Source organism: Rhipicephalus microplus, chromosome 1, assembly GCF_043290135.1.
Source record: "Rhipicephalus microplus isolate Deutch F79 chromosome 1, USDA_Rmic, whole genome shotgun sequence".
Lineage (NCBI taxonomy): Eukaryota > Metazoa > Arthropoda > Arachnida > Ixodida > Ixodidae > Rhipicephalus > Rhipicephalus microplus.
Genome location: NC_134700.1, coordinates 37088945 through 37111596, shown reverse-complemented (window position 1 = coordinate 37111596; position 22652 = coordinate 37088945). Strand labels below are relative to the sequence as shown.

At 43.5% G+C, this 22652-nt stretch overlaps 1 protein-coding gene across 2 annotated transcripts; it reads right to left on the bottom strand.

Moving 5' to 3' along the window:
* Positions 1 to 4324: 4324 nt before the first annotated feature.
* Positions 4325 to 10415, bottom strand: LOC142767761 (uncharacterized). 2 transcript variants are annotated; one of them, XM_075869994.1, is made up of 4 exons: positions 10328 to 10415; positions 8090 to 8178; positions 4771 to 4930; positions 4325 to 4673 (listed from the first exon to the last, which is right to left on the bottom strand). In XM_075869994.1, the coding sequence occupies exons 1-4, from the start codon at positions 10329 to 10331 to the stop codon at positions 4411 to 4413; spliced, it is 516 nt and encodes a 171-aa protein (XP_075726109.1). In that variant the 5' UTR covers positions 10332 to 10415; the 3' UTR covers positions 4325 to 4410. The 2 variants fall into 2 exon arrangements, with proteins under 2 accessions (XP_075726109.1, XP_075726114.1); XM_075869999.1 differs by lacking the exon at positions 4771 to 4930 and having other exon boundaries at positions 10328 to 10409.
* Between the last annotated feature and the right edge of the window lie 12237 nt (positions 10416 to 22652).

Below are 22652 nucleotides of genomic sequence, written 5' to 3'. Positions count from 1 at the left end.
GCCAAACATGCGCATAGAAGTGTGGTTCACACTCGTCGCTCTGCTTATAGATGGCGCTGACTGTCACTCCTAATTCTAAATTCGCATATAAACCCAAAAAAGTGGATGGAGGAAAGGCCGCGGTGGTAGCTCAGTGGTTAGAGCATCGAACGCGTTATTCGAAGGTCCTAGGTTTGACTACGGCTCACGGCTGGTTATTTTTTCATCCACTTTTCTTCTTCTTTACATTCCATTGGTTCTTATAACTTCCCCTGTGCATTCCTTGGCATTACTGTCTGTTAGATCTCATTAATATTGTGTCAAAACACAGAAAAACGAGCCCTTTGGTATACACTTCTTTGCCTTATTCCATTTAACGAGGGTCTCGTACTGGCAGACTTGGTGGCATTAGGTTGTATACGAGGGACTATTATTCAGCTGCCCGCTCGTAATACGTTCACGTGCTATGTGACGCCAAACATGCGCATAAAAGTGTGGTTCGCACTCGTCGTTTGGCTTACGTATGGCGCTGACTGTCACTCCTACTTCTAAATTTGCATATAAAACCAAAAAAGTGGATGAAGGGAAAGTCGCTGTGGTAGCTCAGTGGTTAGAGAATCGAACGCGTTATTCGAAGGTCGTAGGTTCAATTCCTGCTCACGGCTGGTTATTTTTTCATCCACTTTTTTTTTATTTACATTCCATTGGTTCTAATAACTTCCCCTGTACAATCCTTGGCATTAATGTCTGTTAGATCTCATTCATATGGTGTCAAAACACGGAAAAACGAGCCCTTATGTATACACCTTTTTCCCTCATTTCATTTAACGAGGGTCTCGTACTGGCAGACATGGTGTCATTAGGTCCCATACGAGGGACTATTAATCAGCTGCCCGCTCGTAATAAGTTCACGTGCTATGTGACGCTAAACATGCGCATGTAAGAGTTGTTCACACTCGTCGCTTGGATTATATATGGCGCTGACTGTCACTCCTACTTCTAAATTCACATATAGCCCGAAAAAGTGGATGGAGGGAAGGCCGCTGTGGTAGCTCAGGGGTTAGAGCATCGAACGCGTTATTCGAAGGTCGTAGGTTCGATTTCTACTCACGGCTGTTCAATTTTTCATCCACTTTTCTTCCTATATACATTCTATTGGTTCTAATAACTTCCCCTGTAAATTCCTTGGCATTACCGTCTGTTAGATCTCATTAATATTGTGTCAAAACACGGAAAAACGAGCCCTTTAGTATACACTTCTTTGCCTTATTCCATTTAACGAGTGTCTCGTTTTGGCAGACTTTGTGTCATTATGTTGTATACGAGGGACTATTAATCAGCTGGCCACTCGTAATAAGTTCTCGTGCTATGTGACGCCAGACATGCGCATGAAATAGTGGTTCACACTCGTCGCTTGGAATATATATGGCGCTGACTGTCACTCCTACTTCTAAATTCACATATAAACCCAAAAAAGTGGATGGAGGGAAGGCCGCTGTGGTAGCTCGGGGGTTAGAGCAACGAAAGTGTTATTCGAAGGTCGTAGGTTCGATTTCTGCTCAAGGCTGGTTATTTTTTCATCCGCTTTTGTTTCTTCCTATTTACATCCCATTAGTTTTAATAACTTCCCCTGTACATTCCTTGGCATTACTGTCTGTTAGATCTCATGACTCTGTGTCATTAGGTTATATATGAGGGACTATTAATCAGCTGCCCGCTCGTAATAAGTTCAAGTGCTACGTGACGCCAAACATGCGCATAAAAGTGTGGTTCGCACTCGTCGCTTGGCTTATGTATGGCGCTGACTGTCATTCCTACTCTAAATTTGCATATAAACCCAAAAAAGTGGATGAAGGGAAAGTCGCTGTGGCAACTCAGTGATTAGAGAATCGAACGCGTTATTCGAAGGTCGTAGGTTCAATTCCTGCTCACGGCTGGTTATTTTTTGATCCACTTTTTTTCTTATTTACATTCCATTGGTTATAATAACTTCCCCTGTACATTCCATGGCATTACTGTCTGTTAGATATCATTAAAAGTGTGTCAAAACACGGAAAATCGAGCCCTTAAGTATGCACTTCCTTCCCTTATTTCATTTAACGAGGGTCTCGTACTGGGAGACATAGTGTCATTAGGTTGTATACGAGGGACTCTTAATCAGCTGCCCGCTCGTAATAAGTTCACGTGCTAAGTGACGCCAAACATGCGCATAAAAGTGTGGTTCACACTCGGCGCTCTGCTTATAGATGGCGCTGACTGTCACTTCTAATTCTAAATTCACATATAAACCCGAAAAAGTGGATGGAGGGAAGGCCGCGGTGGTAGCTCAGGGGTTAGAGCATCCAACGCGTTATTCGAAGGTCGTAGGTTCGATTTGTGCTCACGGCTGTTTATTTTTCATCCACTTTTCTTCCTATTTACATTCCATTGGTTTCAATAGCTTCCCCTGTACATTTCTTGGCATTACTGTCATATCTCAATAATATTGTGTCAAAACACGGAAAAATGAGCCCTTAGGTATACACTCCTTTTCCTTATTTCATTTAACGAGGGTCTCGTACTGGCAGACTCGGTGTCATTAGGTTGTATACGAGGGACTATTATTCTGCTGCCCACTCGTAATAGGTTCAGGTGCTACGTGACGCCAAACATGCGCATAAAAGAGTGGTTCGCACTCGTCGCTTCGCTTATAGATGGTGTTGACTGTCACTCCTACTTCTAAATTCACATATAAACCCAAAAAAAGTGGATGGAGAGAAAGTCGCTGTGGTAGCTCAGTGGTTAGATCATCGAACGCGTTATTCGAAGGTCGTGGGTTCGATGCCTGTTCACAGCTGTTTAATTTTTCATCCACTTTTCTTCTTAGTTACATTCAATTGGTTCTAATAACTTCCCCTGTTCAATCCTTGGCATTAATGTCTGTTAGAACTCATTCATATGGTGTCAAAACACGGAAAAACGAGCCCTTAGGTATACACTTCTTTTCCTTATTTCATTTAACGAGGGTATCGTACTGGCAGACTCCGTGTCATTAGGTTGTATACGAGAGACTATTAATCTGCTGCCCACTCGTAATAAGTTCACGTGCAACGTGACGCCAAACATGCGCATAAAATAGTGGTTCACACTCGTCGCTTCGCTTATATGTTGCGCTGACTGTCACTCCTACTTCTAAATTCACATATAAACCAAAAAACAGTGGATGGAGGGAAAGCCGCTGTGGTAGCTCAGTGGTTAGAGCATCGAACGCGTAATTCGAAGGTCGTGGGTTCGATTCCTGTTCACGGCTGTTTAATTTTTCATCCAATTTTCTTCTTATTTACATCCCATTGGTTCCAAGAACTTCCCCTGTACAATCCTTGGCATTAATGTCTGTTAGATCTCATTCATATGGTGTCAAAACACGGAAAAACGAGCCCTTAGGTATACACCTCTTTCCCTCATTTCATTTAACGAGGGTCTCGTACTAGCAGACATGGTGTCATTACCCAGGCAGCACGCCGCCGTTGGACCAATCTTGGACCAACATCGGCTAACATCGGCACCGACGTCGGGCCGACGTCGGAAGTGCAACTTCTTCCAATGTCGGGCCGACGTTCAAGCCAATGATGGGCCGACGTTTTGCCGATGTTTTAGCCAGTATGCAACCAACATTGGGCCGACGAAGGCCCATCGTATTGCCGACAAAGCTGCCAATGTTCGGCCAACATTGGGCCATATTTCAGCCAATCACATGCCATTTTTACGCCGATGTTTGCTGCACGACGAATATTGGCTACGGATGTACGACCGACATTGGACCAATCCAGGGCCACATTGCAGCCAATCAAATGACGTTATTACACCGATGTTTCCTGCACGACGAATATTGGCTACTGATTGGCTTGCCATTATGTAACCATTATTAGTAGGGAATTTTTCTTACCGGAAGATTTAAACAATATGCCTCGATGACCCGCTCTTGTAGCTTTGCAGCCCTGTATACTTGGGGCAACAGAAAATTGAATGCTGAGAACTGAAAGCAGTTACTCGATCTATTTCATCTTTTATACCTCATTCCCTTTGCTAACACTAGAAGTGTAGTTTACTTTTTTACCAATTTATCTTTTGCAATAGCGAGTGCTTTATTTGGTACTGGTATTTGGTACAGCATATCGAAAAAAGTTGTTAGGAAGTAAATGTTGAAAGCTTATGTCCCCCACTTGCAATCCCCACATATGTCCCCCACATGGTAATCGAGAATATTCATAGTTTAGAGCATTTTTTTGTAACTAAAACATGGTGATGGTGCTTCCGAATCAGCATAAGCTAGCCGAACAGTGCACCACCGACAGTCTGCAGACTATTTATTCTTTGTTTTTTTTATTTATTTGGTACAACAAAAAATGTATACATTGAAAAATATATATACACAACTAAAAAAGGCCCGCTCTACTGCAGGTCAGGTTGCGTTGGGGGCACAGTGACAGTGGTGCTGTCAAGGCCCTGGCTGCTGTGGCTGGGCAGGAAGCCAGCTGCCGCGAGCAGCCGATAATCTGCACTCTGAGAGTGGGGATCATCGGGCTGCTCCACAACAAATGCTTCTCTGAAGCGCCGCTTCCTGCCCCCACAGCGATCACCAGACCCTGGCAGCCACCTCTTAATAAAGTTGAGGGCCTCCGCCTGGTCGCACCCTGCTTTTTGGCGGATGACATCTGCATACAAGAACAAAAATACCATAGCACACATGAAGCACTGCAGTACAGAGAATACACAAGGGTACACACACATAAAACAATGAACAAGTCTAACCTGTCACTAATCTACAGAGCCTCAGGTTCACAAAGGCCCTTTTCTCTTTTCTGCCATGAAGGCTGTACAGCACTTGCACGTCATGTGCCAATACAGCCTTCATGGCATTCACACCAATTTCTCGGAGGCCACGTCCCCCAATCTGCAGGAGGTGCTTGCGCTGTAAAAAAATGCAAGAAGCATAGATGGGATAAACGCAACAGCAGATCGAAATGTTTTCATGATAAAAATCTGCAAGAAGAGGACACTGAAAACAACAGCTTGAATTTTTGGGCATCACAACATTTCGTTGTTTTTTTACACTAACTTCAACTCACTTGACCTAAAATGGTTTCCACATCAGCCCTCTCACACTCAGTGTGAGAACCTTTCAGAGTCCTTCTCTGAATGCAGTTTCGCTGTTATGAAATCAAATACAACACTGTTATAACCCTTAATAAATATTGATTCTAGCTATGAAATAGTATATTTACTTTGTACAGTGCTCAAATTCCAATGCACGTTTCTTCGAGGTTACAATGTCTTTGCCTGAATGTTGACCAGGAGTAGCTTCTACAGGTGAAAAACGATAAAATATGTGGAACTCAAAAAGAAGCTTGGACATGTTTTTAATTAATGCGTTGTAAGCAGACTACAACAAGATAAATGAACATGATCAAGGCGTACCATGAGGCAACCTTAGAGCGACCAAATCTTGGTCATAGATGAAACTGATAGAAAAATAAAGGTCGCACTAGATGGTCGCACCATTTGCTGTTTATATTTTTCTGTGATAGCCAACAAAGAGGCATGTCGCTATAGAAATCTCATCACAATAAACAAAGGTGCATTTTCTTCACACTGCGAAATTGGGTGCATGTTAGATTTTTAAAAAAGTAAGAAATCGGCTAACACAAGGCAGGGTGAACTGTAGCTCAAAGTAGAGAGAGCCGCAGCGGACACGAAATAGGGTGATAAATGAACAAAATTACTGAATGTCTGTTTTAAGCAGGCTATTGCTAGCCACTGCCCATCAAACACACGATGCCGCCTACATCGTCTGCTAGCTTAGGACAGTTCACTCGGACTTCACAGACTACAGTAAATACAGTCGAATTTCATCAATTCCAACACACTTAATTCGAACTGACACTGTGGTCCTATCAAAGCTATACCGCGCTCCGAAAATGCTCTCAGCACCCGGCCCAATCCTGCGGTGGCACTTCAGACACCTCATCGCTGTGCTTGAAGAAGAAAATGAAGAAAAGGAAAAAAAAGACTGCGGTGGAATGTTTGCCAAATGCCAATCTGCGACATTCCTGTGCCCCGCTTCGGCTTTTTCCGTCCCTGCCACGTAGAGACCCTTCTCCTCTTAACACTGCGCATGAAGAGAAAGAGGGGAAAAAAAGCTGTCGCAGAAAGTTGGCTCTCTCATGCCGATCTGCAATGCGCCGGTGTCACGCTTTCCTGTTTTTCATTCCTGCTATGTAGAGACTCTTCTCCTTTTAACACTGCGCAAGAAGAGAGAAAAAAAAAAGCTGCCGCGGAGTGTTTCTCTCTCGAATGCCGATCTGCTTTTCTCCAGGTGGAGACGCTCCTCCATTCTCATCATGTGCTGGCCACGCTCCGGCTGCAGCGCAGATGGTAACAGTGGAAACACAGTTGTCTTCGAAGAGTGTCAGCACTGGACATTGCCGCGCGCAACTTCTTTTGCCAGGAGAATACTGAAGCCGAAGTACAAATGCTTTGCAAACTGCACGCAAAACTTGTTGACTCGTTGCAAGGCCAACGTGTACAGACATGTATTGACTACGTTAATTAATGACGGATGTCCTGTAATTTGTGAATAAAACTTCTCCATGCACATGCATCACTGCATAGTGAGCCCTCCGCTCGTTTACCGTATTTACTCTATTCTACCGCGCCCTCGATTGTAACGCGCGCCCGGTTTCCACGAAAAAAAAAAAAACTAAGACATCGGTTGCAACGCGCACCCTTTTTTCTCGTTGGCCCGCTTGATCACACCACTCGCGAAAACGACTCTTTTTGAGAGCGTCTGCCGTTTAAATATGAAGTACGGGGGAAGCTTATGCCCATCTGACGTGCAACAGAGCATTGCTGTCACTCTAGTTTTACCGTGGCCCGATGTCAGTACACAAACTTGCTTCGCCCCCTTCTCCTAGACGGTTGTGGTGCCAGGCATGTCGAAGTAAAGAGGCGTGTGATCGGCATTCCCGATTTGCCCAAGCAGGTAGCCGTTGTTGTGCCGCAAGTTTAGAAGGAACCTCTGAAGACTCTGAAGCTTTTTTTCGTACTCCTCCGGCAACTTCCGGCATATGCCCGTTTGCCTTCGGAGGGAAAAGCCTTTTCTCTTCATAAAGTTCGTTATCCAGCACCTGCTCGCTTTAAAATGGCTCTGCATTAGCCCTTTTTCTAAGGCTAACTGCATAGCCTGCACTTGGAGCAGTTCTGTCATCACGGGCCGCTGTGCCGCTCACTGCTTAATCACATACTCGCCGAGCAGCTCTTCAATTTGTGGAAACCGACCCTGCTGTGGTCCACTGAAGCCTTTGCGTGAATCTTTGCTGTCGACAATATTCTGCTTTTGTTTCCGCCAGTCCCACACGCACGTTTCGGGAACTCTGAATGACCGCGATGCAGCCCGATTTCTGTCCGTTCCGGCACACGTGACGACTTTTCTTTTAGAAGCAGCATTGTGGTGCACTCGTCGAGTTTTTGGAGTCGGCCCTACCATGCCGTCGATGCTAATGTACTACAAGATGACGAACTCCTCAGCACACGTATGAAGTGCCGCGCATGGGAAACACATAGGCAGAAATGACCGACGCGCCATGCCGACGCACGTAGGGGGCGGCCATTTTGTAAGTGGCGATGGCAATAGAATGACCATATTCATTTTTTTTTCGTACTCGATTCTAACGCACATGCGATTTATGAACTCTCTTAACCGGAAAAAAGGTGCGTGTTAGATTCAAGTAATTACGGTAACTTTCATTATTTCGAACTTCTTTTAATTTGAACAAATTTTCTGGCCTCTTTGAGTACGAATTATTCATATTCGACTGTAGTACAGTGGCTCATGAGATAACCTGACTAGTTTGTTTCCCGAAACACAGTATCTTAAAGCAGTACTAAATTTCTGCATGTTACATAGGCATATTAAAAATCAAGAAATATACACCAAAGCCGCAGCCACAGCTTTACTCTGCACAGCTGCCTCTGCTGCCTCCACTTCTCCAATTGTACCAGCAGGCAGCCGGGGAAGGTCAGAGGGGCGCTGTGCTGGCTGGGCGTGCTGAGGCACGGACAAGAGCCGTACCTTGTGCTTCAGCTGTCGCACCTCCTGCAGAACCTCTCTTTGTTGCTGCCGGATGCCAAGTTGGATCCGCAGGATCCGTAGCAATAGAGCTGAAACATACAAGAGTACATACCATATTTACTCGCACAATTTACATCCTCACATAATTTGCTCATCAGTATAATTAGCCAGCCTGCTTTACTACAAGAAACTTTTTGCTCGCATACTTTGCCCTCCCCAACCAGCCCGAGCCACCTTGCCAGCACACACACAGACACATTTGACTTCATGATGCTCTGGTCAGGCACATCTCTTGTCGAGCAGGCGAGTGCAGTCTTACACAAAATGGACTGAGTGCAAGGTCCCTTCTTCCATGAACTTTTATGCTTTCCCTAGAATATCGAACTTGAAAACTGAAACCTGTTTATGTGTAGTCCGAAATGCCTAAAGGTTTGCCTCATATCTTCCCACCTCTTTCACGGCAAGAATGTATTCTCGAGACACAGCACAGATGTTGAACGCGTGCAAGGACCTGTCACATCAACTAGATGAGGCAGGTTTTCGCACTCTTTTTTTTTCGGTTTCGCCATCTGGCCATTGCGTTTTTACCGTTCCTTGTGATAGGCTACAATAATTATATACGAGGCAGATTGCTGTTATAAAGCTTACCGAAGAAAACTGAAACCGTGCTACCGCTAAGCACATCAGCGTGGAGTTCTTCGACATGCAATATTCAGTATGAGAGCCAGCAGAAGAGTGCGTTGAATAATACTTAGCATAGAAGCTTGGGTGTGTTGGTTAGATATCGGAGGGAACACAACGCAATAGAAGACTGGGACAAGGAATGGACACACACACACATGAAGGGCGACACACACAGCACTGTGTTGGCATCGCGCTTCCTTGTCTGCATCTTACTTTACGTTGGGTTCCTGACAATTATTGGAGAGTACTTATGTTCTCAGGTATAACCCTGTCGTGGGAACTGGTTTTTGTGAGCACTGTTCGGAAGAACTTCAAGAAAATGGGGGCATTTGAACAGGCTTAGCAAACAAATGACAATCCGCTTTGAGACAGCTGTGACAGCGCCTGCAACATATATTCCCAGTTGAGCTTTTAGGCCAGCGATTCCTACTAGCTTCGCACATGACCGGATTGACAAAAAAAGTACACATAATACGCGAGTATATACCGCATTTGACTCTGTAGCTTTGATGAACCAGGCAGATACACAAATTTATCCAAAACTCCATTGATTCTGTTGCAAAATTATTCAACAAACAAATTACGATGTTATCCATGTTACTATACGATTGTGGCACTTTACCGTTGCAGCTTTCCAGGAGGCACACATAGTGCAGCGTTAGTTCACCACTCGCAGTTAATTGTATGCAGTAGGTTGCTCACAGCAACTGACTGCATGCAATGGTGAACATCTTGTATGCTTGCACCGCTGTTTCAGCATGCTGGCTGCTTGCCATACGGCTATCAATTGATGTTCACAAAATTGGGAAGATGAAGAAAAGACTACACAGTGCCCTCTGGCCACCCTATACTCCAAACCTCCAGCCAACAAACAAACAAAAGAAACAGAAGTATGCAAATGAATATTATTCCTAATGCAGCTGGAATGGAGTGTAGTTTTCACCAATTTTGTGTGTTAAGTCAATATGGAGTGAGTTAACTTCATAAAGTAGCTTTTCTCATAACAGTGTTCACTCTATTGTAACACAAGGAGGGACTTCATAACATCTAGAAGGAAAAATAGAATCTTCAGTATTTGATAGAAATGTGAGGCTCTACCATAAAACAACAATAATCTGGAAAAAGAACTCATTACATTCGAAAAAAAAAGGTAGCACAGTTGATCTCCTTTACAAGAGACACTGATGTAACAGACAAACGGGGATAAGAGGCACCAGTGTGCAGGCTGACATTTGGCCCATCATGCATCAGGCACTCCGTAGATGCGCCGGTGCAGCCGGGAGCCCTGCAGTCAAGCATGCTGAGCAAGACTGTTGACCACTGTACAATGACACATTGCCACAAAATTTTAAAACTTCATTTCACAGACTTCTGCAAAAGCTTCTTACACTCTTGCATAATTTTTGCACAAGCTTCTCTCATTCTTGCGTGATTTTCGTCAGAACATATAAGTTTTGGAAGTTGTATGTCCCCAAAAACTTTCACAATACAAATAGCATACATTAAAGTCTATCACTTAATACGTGCATAGTTTAACAATGAAAGGAAACTCACGCATGGTTTGCTCCAAGCCTTCCCTGTGCGGTGCCTCCTTGAGCCTTGGAGGGCACTGTACAGCTAGAGCAAAGTAGCATCAATCCAGCGTTAATGGCAGGTTAACAAGACAACAAAACTAACCCCCATATTTATAAACGCTCCCTGACTCGACTTTCACCCTTCACTTGACAGAGTTGAGCACTGTGCCGCTGCTCGTTTGAAAGCGACGCTGCGCTACTCGAGAATCACAGCAGATTATTGCTGACATGCAGCAATTTTCTCTGCTTAGAGACGGCGCTCCCATCATAGGTTGTGGCGGGCAGCCGGTGTACGCCATGGCTGGTATATGTGTCGCACATCTTGATTATCTGGTCTTGTATCGAGTGAACGAGCGAGGCCTTCCTAATCCAATGAGCTCATTAAAGTAAGACAACAAAAAACCACAATGCTTCCACATCGTTCACAGCAACAGATGACGAGCCCCCAACAAACCGCACTGCAGCACGTGAACTGCCGTAAGTACCCAGGGAGTTACCACGGCATGGCGGGAGAGGGCGACAACGGCAGAAGTGACATCACAAGAACACTATGTATAAAGGGGACATTTAAAGACTTTTTTCCCATTTTTAAACTTCGTGCACTGTTCTGTCACAATTTATAGCTCAGAATAGTTGTATTTTGAAAAGGGCACTAATTCATAAGCCCAATGGTTCAAGGATGGGTGCATTTAGGGGGCCCATTCTACGTTTTACTTATGCCCTTAAAGAACTTGCTTACAAGACCAAAGTCCTGTTTCAGAAAGAACACGCTAGTGCGTGGCCAGCAGTCCGTCAAGCATTAGTGCTGGTGAGATTTGGAAATGCAGCGCATGAGCATCCTCATCTGCTACTTCTCTGCTCATGCTCTCGGGGCTTACTTACGAGGCACGGTCCTTCGCACTTTTCATTTTCACACTGTAAATCAACTGATACCAACTCTGCCTTCCATTATTTATTAAACCAATATTTCATGGTCACGAGGACGAGCTTAAAATGTTTGCTACATCAGACCTGAACAGCATTTTGAGTCATCGAAACTTGCTAGTTGCAGCGAGCATTATGCGAAAAATATGATGTGCTTTACGGTGACAACTTGCAAAACACTGCAGCAACGATTAAAGTCATGCATTTTTTGTGCTCACGGGAAATCCCTGAAGCAGGAGGCACTGGGCTAGATGAATTGCGCAGCTAAAATACGGATGCGCTTTCCAATGCTGTCATGCGTACAGGCGGAGATGGCAGACAAAACTGGGCACACCCCGATTCTATGCGCATGCGTCCCATTCACAAGCTTCGCTGCCAGTTAGCACCACATGGCTCACTGTCCATGAGCTCGCTTGTTTCCTGTAACAGTGGACCATACGGTACACCTATTTAAAAATGAGGATAGAATGTATATAATGCAGCATCTGATGAAGCCATGACGATGTGTTGCTGATGAAATCTGGAACTCTAGTTAGTACCCTTATTGTTAACCAGCCGACCGACTACCAAAAAGATTTGTGACTGAAATGATGGCATCTACACCTGCCCTTAAATGGACACTGAACAAAGTTTTTGCCGCCGAGATTTTCAGCCAAAGCAAAAGATTGGGCCATGAAATTCATAGACAATAATAATTTCAAGCAGAAACTACGAAAGCATACTGAATTTAATGAGCCTTTTACAAAATGCCGCGTCTAGCTCTTAGACACGGCGTTTTTTAAAAGGTCGCGACATTTATTTTTCAAGTTTTTTTTTTGTTATTCAAGACAAATCTACGGTGCATTGTTCACAGAAAACAAAATTGCCTCGGTAAGATTTCTTTGCGAGCAGCTTACTAATTTTAAGGCAGGCGCGTTGATTCGTGAACTGAAGGATGCGAGTGATCGATCTTGCCTGCTAGTGGCTAGGCGACAAAGGCTTTACCTCATGTCCTGGTGTAGCTAAGTCACGCAAATGGAGCAGAAAATGTGCATTATCATTTATTTCACCTAAATATCACACGTATGTGACTTATTGCCGGTGACAGGTGATCAGGATGAAGTCGACAAGTTGCAAATCTGAACAAGAATTCACTCGAATGAAAAACCAACCTATACTCACGTGCACGGTGAAGTCGAACACGTCGTCCGTCAATGTTGTCGCTGATGCCCGAAGGAAAAGAGAAGAGGACAAGCGACGGGGTCGTCTCTTTCTATAAAGTCGGCGGAACTGCCAGAACGGCCAACACAAAAGGCATCGGGTTGACACAAGCAAGTTTTTATATCCTCCTTGGGTTGACATTCCTCCATCTGGGCATCAGTCGCTCCACCCGGGCATGCAGCTGCTACTGGTTCTACTACTATCCTCTTCCCCGTGCCTCTTCCCGACATTGCAGCGTTGCTGCCATACTCGCGAACCTTTTTAAATTAAAGCACGCAATCATGTATTATCGTGCGCCATACTAAACTTAAAAACAGTGCGCCGGTACATGAGATCACGAAGCGCGGTCCACGCCATCACAAGAGCAATTAGAGAAATGAAACAAAGAAAACAAAAATGTATAAAATATTTTGTCTCAATACGATTCGCAATCCAGTTTCCTGCAGCGGCTTTTGGCTCTGTATGAACGGCCAAGCCAGTGCTAAGCCAAGCTTGCGTCCCTGATCAGCTGTTTGTTTCCATCGAGAATTCAACAGTGAACTGGCAATTTGTTTAGATGATATTGCTAAAGGGCGTGAAATTGAATATTTCTCTACGTACTACTGCTGTACTTTTCCTCTCTGTTTCCTGATCACAGTGATGAGATTGAGGAGGTTACAATTTAGAAAACAGCAAGTGCAGCTCAAGCATTGCTAGTATCGCTGTTTCGGTAATAAAATGTTACAAAGATTTTGCCCCGCGACCTGCTTGCCGTGTTCGAGCACCCAGTAGAAACTTACGGTGCCGCGTTTGAAAGAGTTGAATAAAATTGCAATATTACGAAAGAAAGGCTCTGAAGCAACATCGCATTTTATCAGGCCTACACCTCCCACACCTAGACGAGTAAAACTCGTCGATATTATCTTGCAAAGCTGTGTATAATATTTAAAACACATTCTTTAGCCCACGATGAATTGTTCTCTCGTGTGGCTTCTCCATTTGGTACTGTCATGTTAACTTACAAAGGCAACTTTCCATATTTAGTCTCTTTAGATGTTGCAAAAGCTTGACACGTGGTGTGTATGCCATACTGATAATTCTCCTCGTAACCTGGGTCCGCCTCTTTAAACAGCGTCACATTTTATTGTTCGCAATTGTGTTTGTTTTATACTCTAAGCGAGCTGAGTGATTTCATCAATATTCACGAGTGTTCCCTGACTATACAAACACGTGCGTCTTATTTGGTGCGGTGCACGTTTGTATGTAGCAAAAAATGTCATTTCGTCAGCGTGTGTCTGCATACACTTGCATGCCCTGCAGTACGTGTACATAATTAATGCAGTAAGGACTGCAATGCATAGCCTTGCATGGGACATATATTCCATGCACCCTCAGAGAAATGTTGTTTGTTATGAGCCTACTGTTTATCATTACATTTTTTTTTCGTTAAAGTTTCATCTCCATATAAAGCAGCTGTATACAGGCACGAGCTTCAGCAGCTTCCTCGTTGTTCCATTTTAAATAAAAACACCAAGCCTACCCGAATCAATGATCTGTTTGCTATCATTACTGTTATGAGTTCTACGATGTACACAAGGACAGTAGTATACAAAAAATAGGGAGGGAATTGAATGCCCTGCCTGCATGGCTGCGCCGTTTCACAAGATCAGGCGCTGCGCTGTGAAGCTTCCTACCGGCCTGCAGAAATTCAAGGGAGCGTACAATAGTGTGGTTCAAGAGGACTTGTGAGGAATACTAGACACACTGGGTGTAAAAGATGGAGTCACTAATCATTTAAAGGAAATCTATAAAACTAACAAGGTAGTTAAAAAGTGGGAAAAACAGATATCCAAGCCCACAGTGGTGAAACGTGGACTTAGGCAGGCGTGCCCACTGTCACCCTTCTTATTCATGATGTACCTACAAGGATTAGAGGCAAGGGGACTTGGCTTCAACCTCTCTTTAGTCAAACAATGAAAACTCATTGATCAAGCACTACCAGCATTAATCTACGCAGATGATATAGTGCTAATGGCCAACAACAAGGAAGATTTGCAGAGGTTGGTGGACATCTGCGGTAATGAGGGAGACAGGTTAGATTTTAGATTCAGTTAGGAAAAATCAGTAGTCATGATTTTTAATGATAACAAAGGTAGTGAGCTTAGAATACAGGAAGTCACGCTAGAGATAACAGATAAATACAAATAACTGGGCGTATGGATAAGCAATGGGACCGAGTACCTGAGGGAACACGAAATATGCGTGACGACTAAAGATAACAGGAATGCAGCAGTGATGAAAAATAGGGCACTGTGGAATTACAATAGGTATAATGTTGTGAAAGGAATATGGAAAGGGGTCATGGTTCCTGGGCTGACGTTCGGCAACGCGGTCTTGTGCATGAGGTCAGAAGTTCAAGCAAGATTAGAAATTAGGCAACGTGAAATATGAAGGCTTGCTTTAGGAGCTCACGGGAATACACCAAACCAGGGAGTACAAGGTGATATGGGATGGACATCATTTGATGGCAGGGAAGCTAGCAGCAAGATAAAATTTGAGAAGCGATTGAGAGAAATGGGGGAGGAGCGTTGGGCTATGAAGGTTTTCAGCTACTTGTACATGAAGAATGTCAATACAAAATGGAGGAAGCGAACCAGGAAATTGACTGGTAAATACTTAGAAAACAGCAGGTGGCCAAACCAGAAAGAACTATCGGTTAAAAAGGAACTGCAGGAAACGGAGACTGACATGTGGAGAATTGGCATGATTAAGAAGTCCGCACTAGAGATCTATCGAACTTTTAAGCAGGAAATTGCCAAAGAAAGAATCTATGATAATACTCAGGGTAGTTCTCTACTGTTTGAGGCCAGGACGGGAGTATTGCGAACCAAGACATATCGGGCCAAATATGAAGAGATAGACACAATATGCAGTGCGTGAGAAGCGAAAGAAAAAACTGCCGAACACTTGACAATGCTTTGTAAAGGGCTTCACCTTATAGTTCAAGATGATGGCGCAGAGTTTTTCAAAGCACTGGTGTTTAGGGACAGGGAGGGCAAAATAGACTTTAAGCGGGTAGACTTAACTGCAAGGAGGTTATCTGATTGGTGGCTAAAGTCAAGGCACGATTGAAAATTAAACCCTTCACTTCAAAGTACCCGTCCAACTTTACTATTTAAAGGGGAAAAAAATCTAGTGGTTAGTTCACTAAGCATTACGGCTAGGTGATGTTAGCCGCCGCCCAATCTAAAGGGTACGGCCACATCCATCCATCTATCCAGCCAAGAATATGCTCTCTGGCTTGTTGCTCTAGGCCTAGTCCGGTAGATTTTCTGGCCTCACCGTTGAATTGTTTGCTCGGGTTGTGGCTTGCAAACATTGCGGTTTTGGGCTTCGTATCATCTTGTTCCGTCATCATGTCCTCCAAGTGGAGGACATGTCGCAGTGTGAGGAGGAAGTACGACAAGGCGCTGATAGAATGAGCTATCAGTCTTACCAGGCAGGCGGTTGAGAGCGCACCGAGGCAGCTGACGCACACCAGCACTATCCGCTTCCTGTATAATACAGGCTAGGGAATTATAGAAACACAGAGCAGAAATCAACTCTTGTACCTCTCTCATGCACTCACAAGGCGGAACCTGCTTCGAACACTGAGGACCGAGCTAAGCAACACCATGCGTGACGATAAATCATGGTCTCCTATTGCAATAATGATTAAGGCACGCATGCAACTTAAACCATTGTCACGCAAGATGAATTCACAACACCATCGAAGTGAACCCAAGGCACGTGCTGATGATTATGTACGGTACTAGCGCTAAATTCATGCAGACGTTTAGTTGGCGCTGCAGTAGGCCTAGTTGAAGGAATGGCCACAGCTACTGCTGTGATGGAGAACGGGCTCATTAACATCTTCATGTAGATTAAAACGGCTTACCCCGAAATGGCTGAGAGTGTCACGCTATCCCTAGCAGTGGCACATGCAGTTGCATATTTAACGATTACAGAAATGGCGTACCGATTTCCAAAGCACCTATCAATACTTCCGTCAAGGCGTAGCACCCAACACTTTATCGCACATTTCGGGAAACATTCCTTTTTCTCCCAATCTGGTGGCTAGGCATGACTACGCCCAAGAATAAGCATGTTATTATGTATGTCGGAGGTATTTTCATCTGATCCCTGAAAAGTTATTTCCCTAAACCCATGGAAAAAAAAGAAAATGAAATTCGCACCTGTCATCACATTGCACCCCATCACAGGAATGGGATCAGATTGGCCTGGCACTCAATACTCCCTTACGCTTAATCAGAGTTCGGTCTGGCACCAGCTCCAGACAAAACCATTTATAATCTCCTGTCTGGCACATCTGTTTTACTCTGCTCTCTCTCAACCAGAGTGCACCATGTACCTGTGGTTCACCCCTGGTGGATCTTTCACTGTTTGTGAATTGCACACAAAGCCCTTACTGGTAGATCCTATTCCCAATTCTTCACTATTCTCACGGGAGGCCACTCTTTGGGCAGCTTACATCACGACATGTGCGTGTCATGATGCCAGTGCCGTCTTTTTCAGAGTCGGCGCCGTCTTTTCTTTCTCTTTTGCTCCTTCCCTGTCCCGTGTTTCTGGTGTTGCGCTGCAAACAAGTGAAGATGTTAAAGAACACCAGATGTTCAAAATTTGCTTCTCATTAATATATCGTGGTTTTGGGAATTAAAACCCCAGATATATTGAAAGAAGATGCATGAAAAGGGAAGGATGATATTGGAAACTGGCAAAAAAGGGATGACAGACTTCTTAAGCTATGCTGCCATTGAGATTTTCAGCTGTTCACGCAATTCTCACACGTGGCTTTGATGCAGCTATGCACACATCACACAAGCATGCTGACTGTACAGTTAGTATAACTGCAACCTTCATGTACCCAGCCTTCATGTACCCTCTATGACATTTCAGAACATCTGAGTCAGTGTTAGCATCAAGTTATGTTCTTCATGCTGGGGAACCAGTGTGATGAGTTACCATTTCTACAGAATGAAGCCCTGTCTACCTGGAACAAGCTGCAAGATATATAACTAAACAGCCCTTTTCAGGGCCAGTCAATCTCTGTCCGGCTTGGATGCACCAACTGATTCCCTTTATCATCAACCCTCAATAAAACTAGCAAATGTTTGTACATGTGCAGGCAGTGTCATTCAATATCTTAGGAAATGCTTGTGAAGCAATTTCAAGGAGAATCGTTTTTCTGATCTCATAGTGAGGCATTAGGAACACCTTAGTCACACCAAATGCCATTATTCAATGAGAGGAACAAGAGAAATATTTCACTGGGAACTATGAAGTAAACAAAAAAACAAATGTTTTCAGATACTGCGAGATCATTTCATAAAAAAGCTCAGAAGTTGCTATGTGTGGCCACATTTAATCTGTGCAAGCATCGTGTGGTTACAAAATTTTGTACCAAACATAAATTCAGCTTTCTGGAATAGACCGCGCTGCACAAGCTAGCTCAGTGCATGCACTTCTGTACCCTGCCAGAGAATATTTTTACCACCAGTATGTTGTAACGTGAAGTGAAATGGTGATTGCATACTAGGGTGCGTCCTGCAGGACCCCAATAAAGTTGTTTCACTTGATCGGTTGGTGTGCTGTAAGCAAAACATTTCCAAGAAAAATCGTATAGTTTGGAGGAGGACTTAAGCAAGAAAAGGTGTAGATAAAACACTGGATTCACTGGCATTATCCTCACCAAGTATAACATTGTTTTTCTGGTGAAGCTTTGTGTCTGAACAGCGAGCAGGATAAGCTGGTAAAAACATGCAAAATGGGAAGTCTAGCACAGCAATCTGTGCAGTACTGCTCATTTCATGGAGCATTAATTTCACAGGCTTTGCTCATTGTTAGCGTTAAGCCTATATTATGTCCACTGTAGGGTGGAAGCCCAATCAATGTTCCCTGTCCTGTATGAGCCAATTTCATATTATGGCTGATAATTTCTCGATCTCATTGGAACTAATCACCTGCCACCCTCTGCTACATTTCATGTGTCCTAATATAAATTAATTGACATTACTGACCTGTCATCCATCTTTTTTTCTCATTCCCAACTAATGCATTCATTTTTGATAAACTCTGCTTTCTTCCCATGTCTTAATATTATGCTAGCCTTTTTTCATTTTTCTGAAACATTATCTTTGCTCAGAAGCTAGAAGTTATCAGAAAGAACATAACCACATTCTACCTCCTGAGCATATGGCATCATCAATACAAAAATGTAATAAAAGTGAGAAAACATCCTATCTATATAAGAGGCCCTAAAATACTGCAGGAGGCAACAAATAAACTGGTATTTGTATAAAGGCAGTGACAAAAACTTTGACTACTGTCACTTATTCTGATTCTTGGGACATCTTTTTTAGTACATCATAACACATAATTACACATTTACACAATTTAGACAGAGGAATTGCCACCACGTGCATTGAGGCCACCCTTCAGAAGTCATGTGAGCACAAGGATGAGGTAAGCCTTAAAAACCAGATTAAAAGACTAAAGGATGCTGGATATCCCAACAGCACCATCACACCCGTGTGCTAAACCCTCCTGCAAAAAGTCAAGTTAAACAAAACAGGACCAAAATAAAAACAGAATGACCAAAGATCTTTGCATGCTATACCGTACGTACATAAGGTGTTTCACAATATAAAGAAAATAGCGAGCCGATATGATTTTATCTTGTTATTTGCCATCCCTTGCAAGTTTTCAAAAGTGTGTGTACTAAAAAGCAACAGGAATAGCCATTATTTCACCATTCGTCACGAGAATAGGTATACTGAATGCCAATATAACGTTGTGTATGAGATACTATTGACACGTGGAAACGTAAACATAAAACAAACTGGGCAATGCCCCAATGTTTGAGCAAGACAGCATGCTTAAAATGTTAAGAATGGCTATGGTAGTCGCATGGTCATACACTGTAAAGAATGTAAGTGCAGTTCTATGTTTCATAAAACACTGTTTTGAAAAAAGCAAGAACAAGAAATGAAAGAGAGACTGTGAAAGCATTTTCTTGTCAGGAAGCCCATGGATCAGTGCATCAGTATACCTTCACTCATCCATTCGGAGAGAGAGTATTCTTTTCTCAGTTAAGATTATATTATCATGGTCTCACATGTGTCGTTGTGCATGAGCACTGTTCTTGTACTCTGTAAAAAAGTGGGCGTAGTACCTTCAATAAAATTTAGTTGGCAGTCAGCGCTCTTTCCTGTACTTTTTGTCTCTTCCTGAACTTCTCTCACTGTTACTAGAACACAACCACGATGAACCAACTTGCCCAGATTAAGCTATTGTTGACGAAAAGTCAGAGCATGAAAATACTTCAGGGGCTCAGAACCTCCTCACTACCCGTCTAGTTACGGCCCTGGTCTATGTGTTCCGAGAGTGAAGCCCTAGTGGAGCTATCTAACTACCTAACGGTGAGGAGCGTTTGTGTATACTCGAGCTTGTTTCATGACATGGTGAGAGGTGGCAGGTTGTTGAAATAATATGCTGTGTGGGAGGTCAAGATTATGATTGAGAACGCTGAGTATGAGCCAGTCACATTAGGCGTTCAAGACTTTTTGCGATATTCACTCTAGCATAGGACCTTGGTTGGTGGTTGACGTGTGCATTTGATCACATTGTAGTCTTCCATCATAATTTTTTTGCCACTTGGCGTCGACGCTCTTGAGTTGTACCAAAGTAATTAAGCATCCAGGTACAAGTATCTTCTGTCAGTGTTTCAATGAAGAGCTGAATATGAGTAATGGCTTCCATCGATACTTCTGGCATTGGTGTATGCACATTTCTTTTGAAGTTCTCTTGTAAAAAAGGCATTAAAGATATGTTTTTCTGACTTTTTAGTGTTGGCCAGAACTGCTGGTGTGTCCGAGCGGCTCTTCGATTGGTTGTGGTGTTGTCTTGTTCAGGGCCACAGAGCTTTCAGTCTTTTTTTATATTTGCCTTCACAGGAATGCTCTTTGCATGCTTCTTCAGTACTTTGTATTATACCTAAAGCATTGACTTCCAGATTTTGATTGTGGTGCTTTAATCTAGTGTTCAACTTCACGCTAGCTTCATTTGCACGCAAAGCAAGAAGTCAGGAATATGGTAACTTTTGCTATGAGTTTTCCCTTCTTCAGTCTACTGTATTTTTGCCTGTGTTGTCTAAGCGCTGACAGCCTCGTGCGACAGCTTTTTTTTTGTGCACTTATTGTGTGCCAATGGCTTATTTGTCTCCTCAGCTAAAGACTTTTTGTATTATAAGAGAAAGCTCTGTCTGTATTGCTTTTGTCATTTGCTGATGGTGTATCTTCAGTATCTTTTCTCAGTGTACACTATACTTGAATGGAAGAGCAGCATGACTACCTTCAGCTGTTAGCAGGCTTTTAGCTGCTGTAATACTGATTGATGCTCCTTTCTCGGGCATTCTATTTTGGATGGTTGGCATGTCATTGCTTCTTTTAAACTTTAAACTGCAGGTGCACCTTTTTCTGGTTACACCTGGTATATTTTTCCAGTGGTTATATATATATATATATATATATATATATATATATATATATATATATATATATATATATATATATATATATATATATATATATATATATATATATATATATATATATATTGCTAACTTGAGAAACAAGGCCTCTTTACGTTAGGTGCACATCAGGTGGGAAGAGTACTTCTATTACTTGCCAAGATTGTGGCCCCTTATGGTGGGAATCGTAGTGCACTGTTGATGTGTCAAATTCACATAGCATAATTCCAAGGCACTCGATCAATATCCAAGGAAGAAAATTATGTTTTTTTGCGTGAGTTTCAGCAACTCATAGTAATTTGTATGTAAATGAATACTTCATCATTCTTGGCTGTCATGTTTTATGGAAGCACACGTGCTTCGTTAATAACAAAAAAACACGCACGCTCACGCCACTGCAGTGGCGTAAGCGTGCGTGTTTTTTTTTGTTATTAACGATTTGCCCTATGCATTCACGTTTCTTCTTTTTTTTGTGTGTGTGTGTCGTACTTCTCGTATCGCGCAGCCTACGGTTTTGGGCACACGTAAAAAAAGTACATAAAAAAGGTGCGTTCCACGCCGAAATTCGCATTCGCAATGAGCTGGGCATCGACAGGGTGCCCTACGACGCCCACACACTCCGCAACACCTTACCAACCGTTCGCTGCGATGTTGTTGAGAATTCGTGTGGTCGTTGCATGAATATAGCGCGTGCGTGCGTGCGCACGCGCGTCTGTGTGTTAGATCACGGCAACTGCATATGTTGTATGATTCAGTCACCATAACGCAACTGACGACCCCCGCTCTTCCCACACGTCAAGCAGCAGCAAGTGCCGTTAACCGTACTGTGCTGTGAACGCAAAACAGATTCGAATAGGTCGCGTAGATAGCTAGCCCGACACATGATACGATAAGATTTGCGTCAGATATTCGACGTCTACATGCACGCGTAAAACAGCGGTATCCGCAGCAGCTTCGTCATACGTACGGATAGCACCGCATCGGACGTCACGTCTGACAGAGAAACTTGATCGGTAATTTTTCTCACTTAAAAAGTCTACCTTGCACAACTTTAACCAACGATTATGCATTTCAACGAGCTGTGCATGGTTTAATGATTGATTCATTGATATGTGGGGTTTAACGTCCCAAAACCACCACATGATTATGAGAGACGTCGTAGTGGGGGGCTCCGGAAATTTCGACCACCTGGGGTTCTTTAACGTGCACCCAAATCTGAGCACACGGGCCTACAACATTTCCGCCTCCATCGGAAATGCAGCCGCCACAGCAGGGATTCGAACCCGCGACAAGCGGGTCAGCAGCCGAGTACCTTAGCCACTAGACCGCCGTGGCGGGGCATGGTTTAATGACGAAAAGATAGTTCTAATATTGTGCCCGGCACATATATTACTCCCTCTCTAACTTGAAAAATCGGCGCGTGAATTGGGGCCAGAACAGCGCCAAAAAGCAGCACACGCAGATATTGGTTCATATTCTAATATTATGACATCGTAATGTTGACTTTTCAGCTGACGCCGGCAATAACGTTCAAACGGCGGGCCAATAATGCCGGTCTTATTGGATGGCTCCGCCCATATTGGCTGCTACTTGTACAACCTGGCCCAATGTGTCC

What these genes read in the sequence shown, in the direction of transcription:
- LOC142767761 (XM_075869994.1), bottom strand. An exon ending in TGCGACAGCTGAAGCACAAG is followed by an intron (nt 4,931 to 8,089) that starts GTACGGCTCTTG and finishes ATTTTTTTACAG; the next exon opens with CGCAAGCACCTCCTGCAGAT. An exon ending in GCTCTGTAGATTAGTGACAG is followed by an intron (nt 4,674 to 4,770) that starts GTTAGACTTGTT and finishes TCTTGTATGCAG; the next exon opens with ATGTCATCCGCCAAAAAGCA.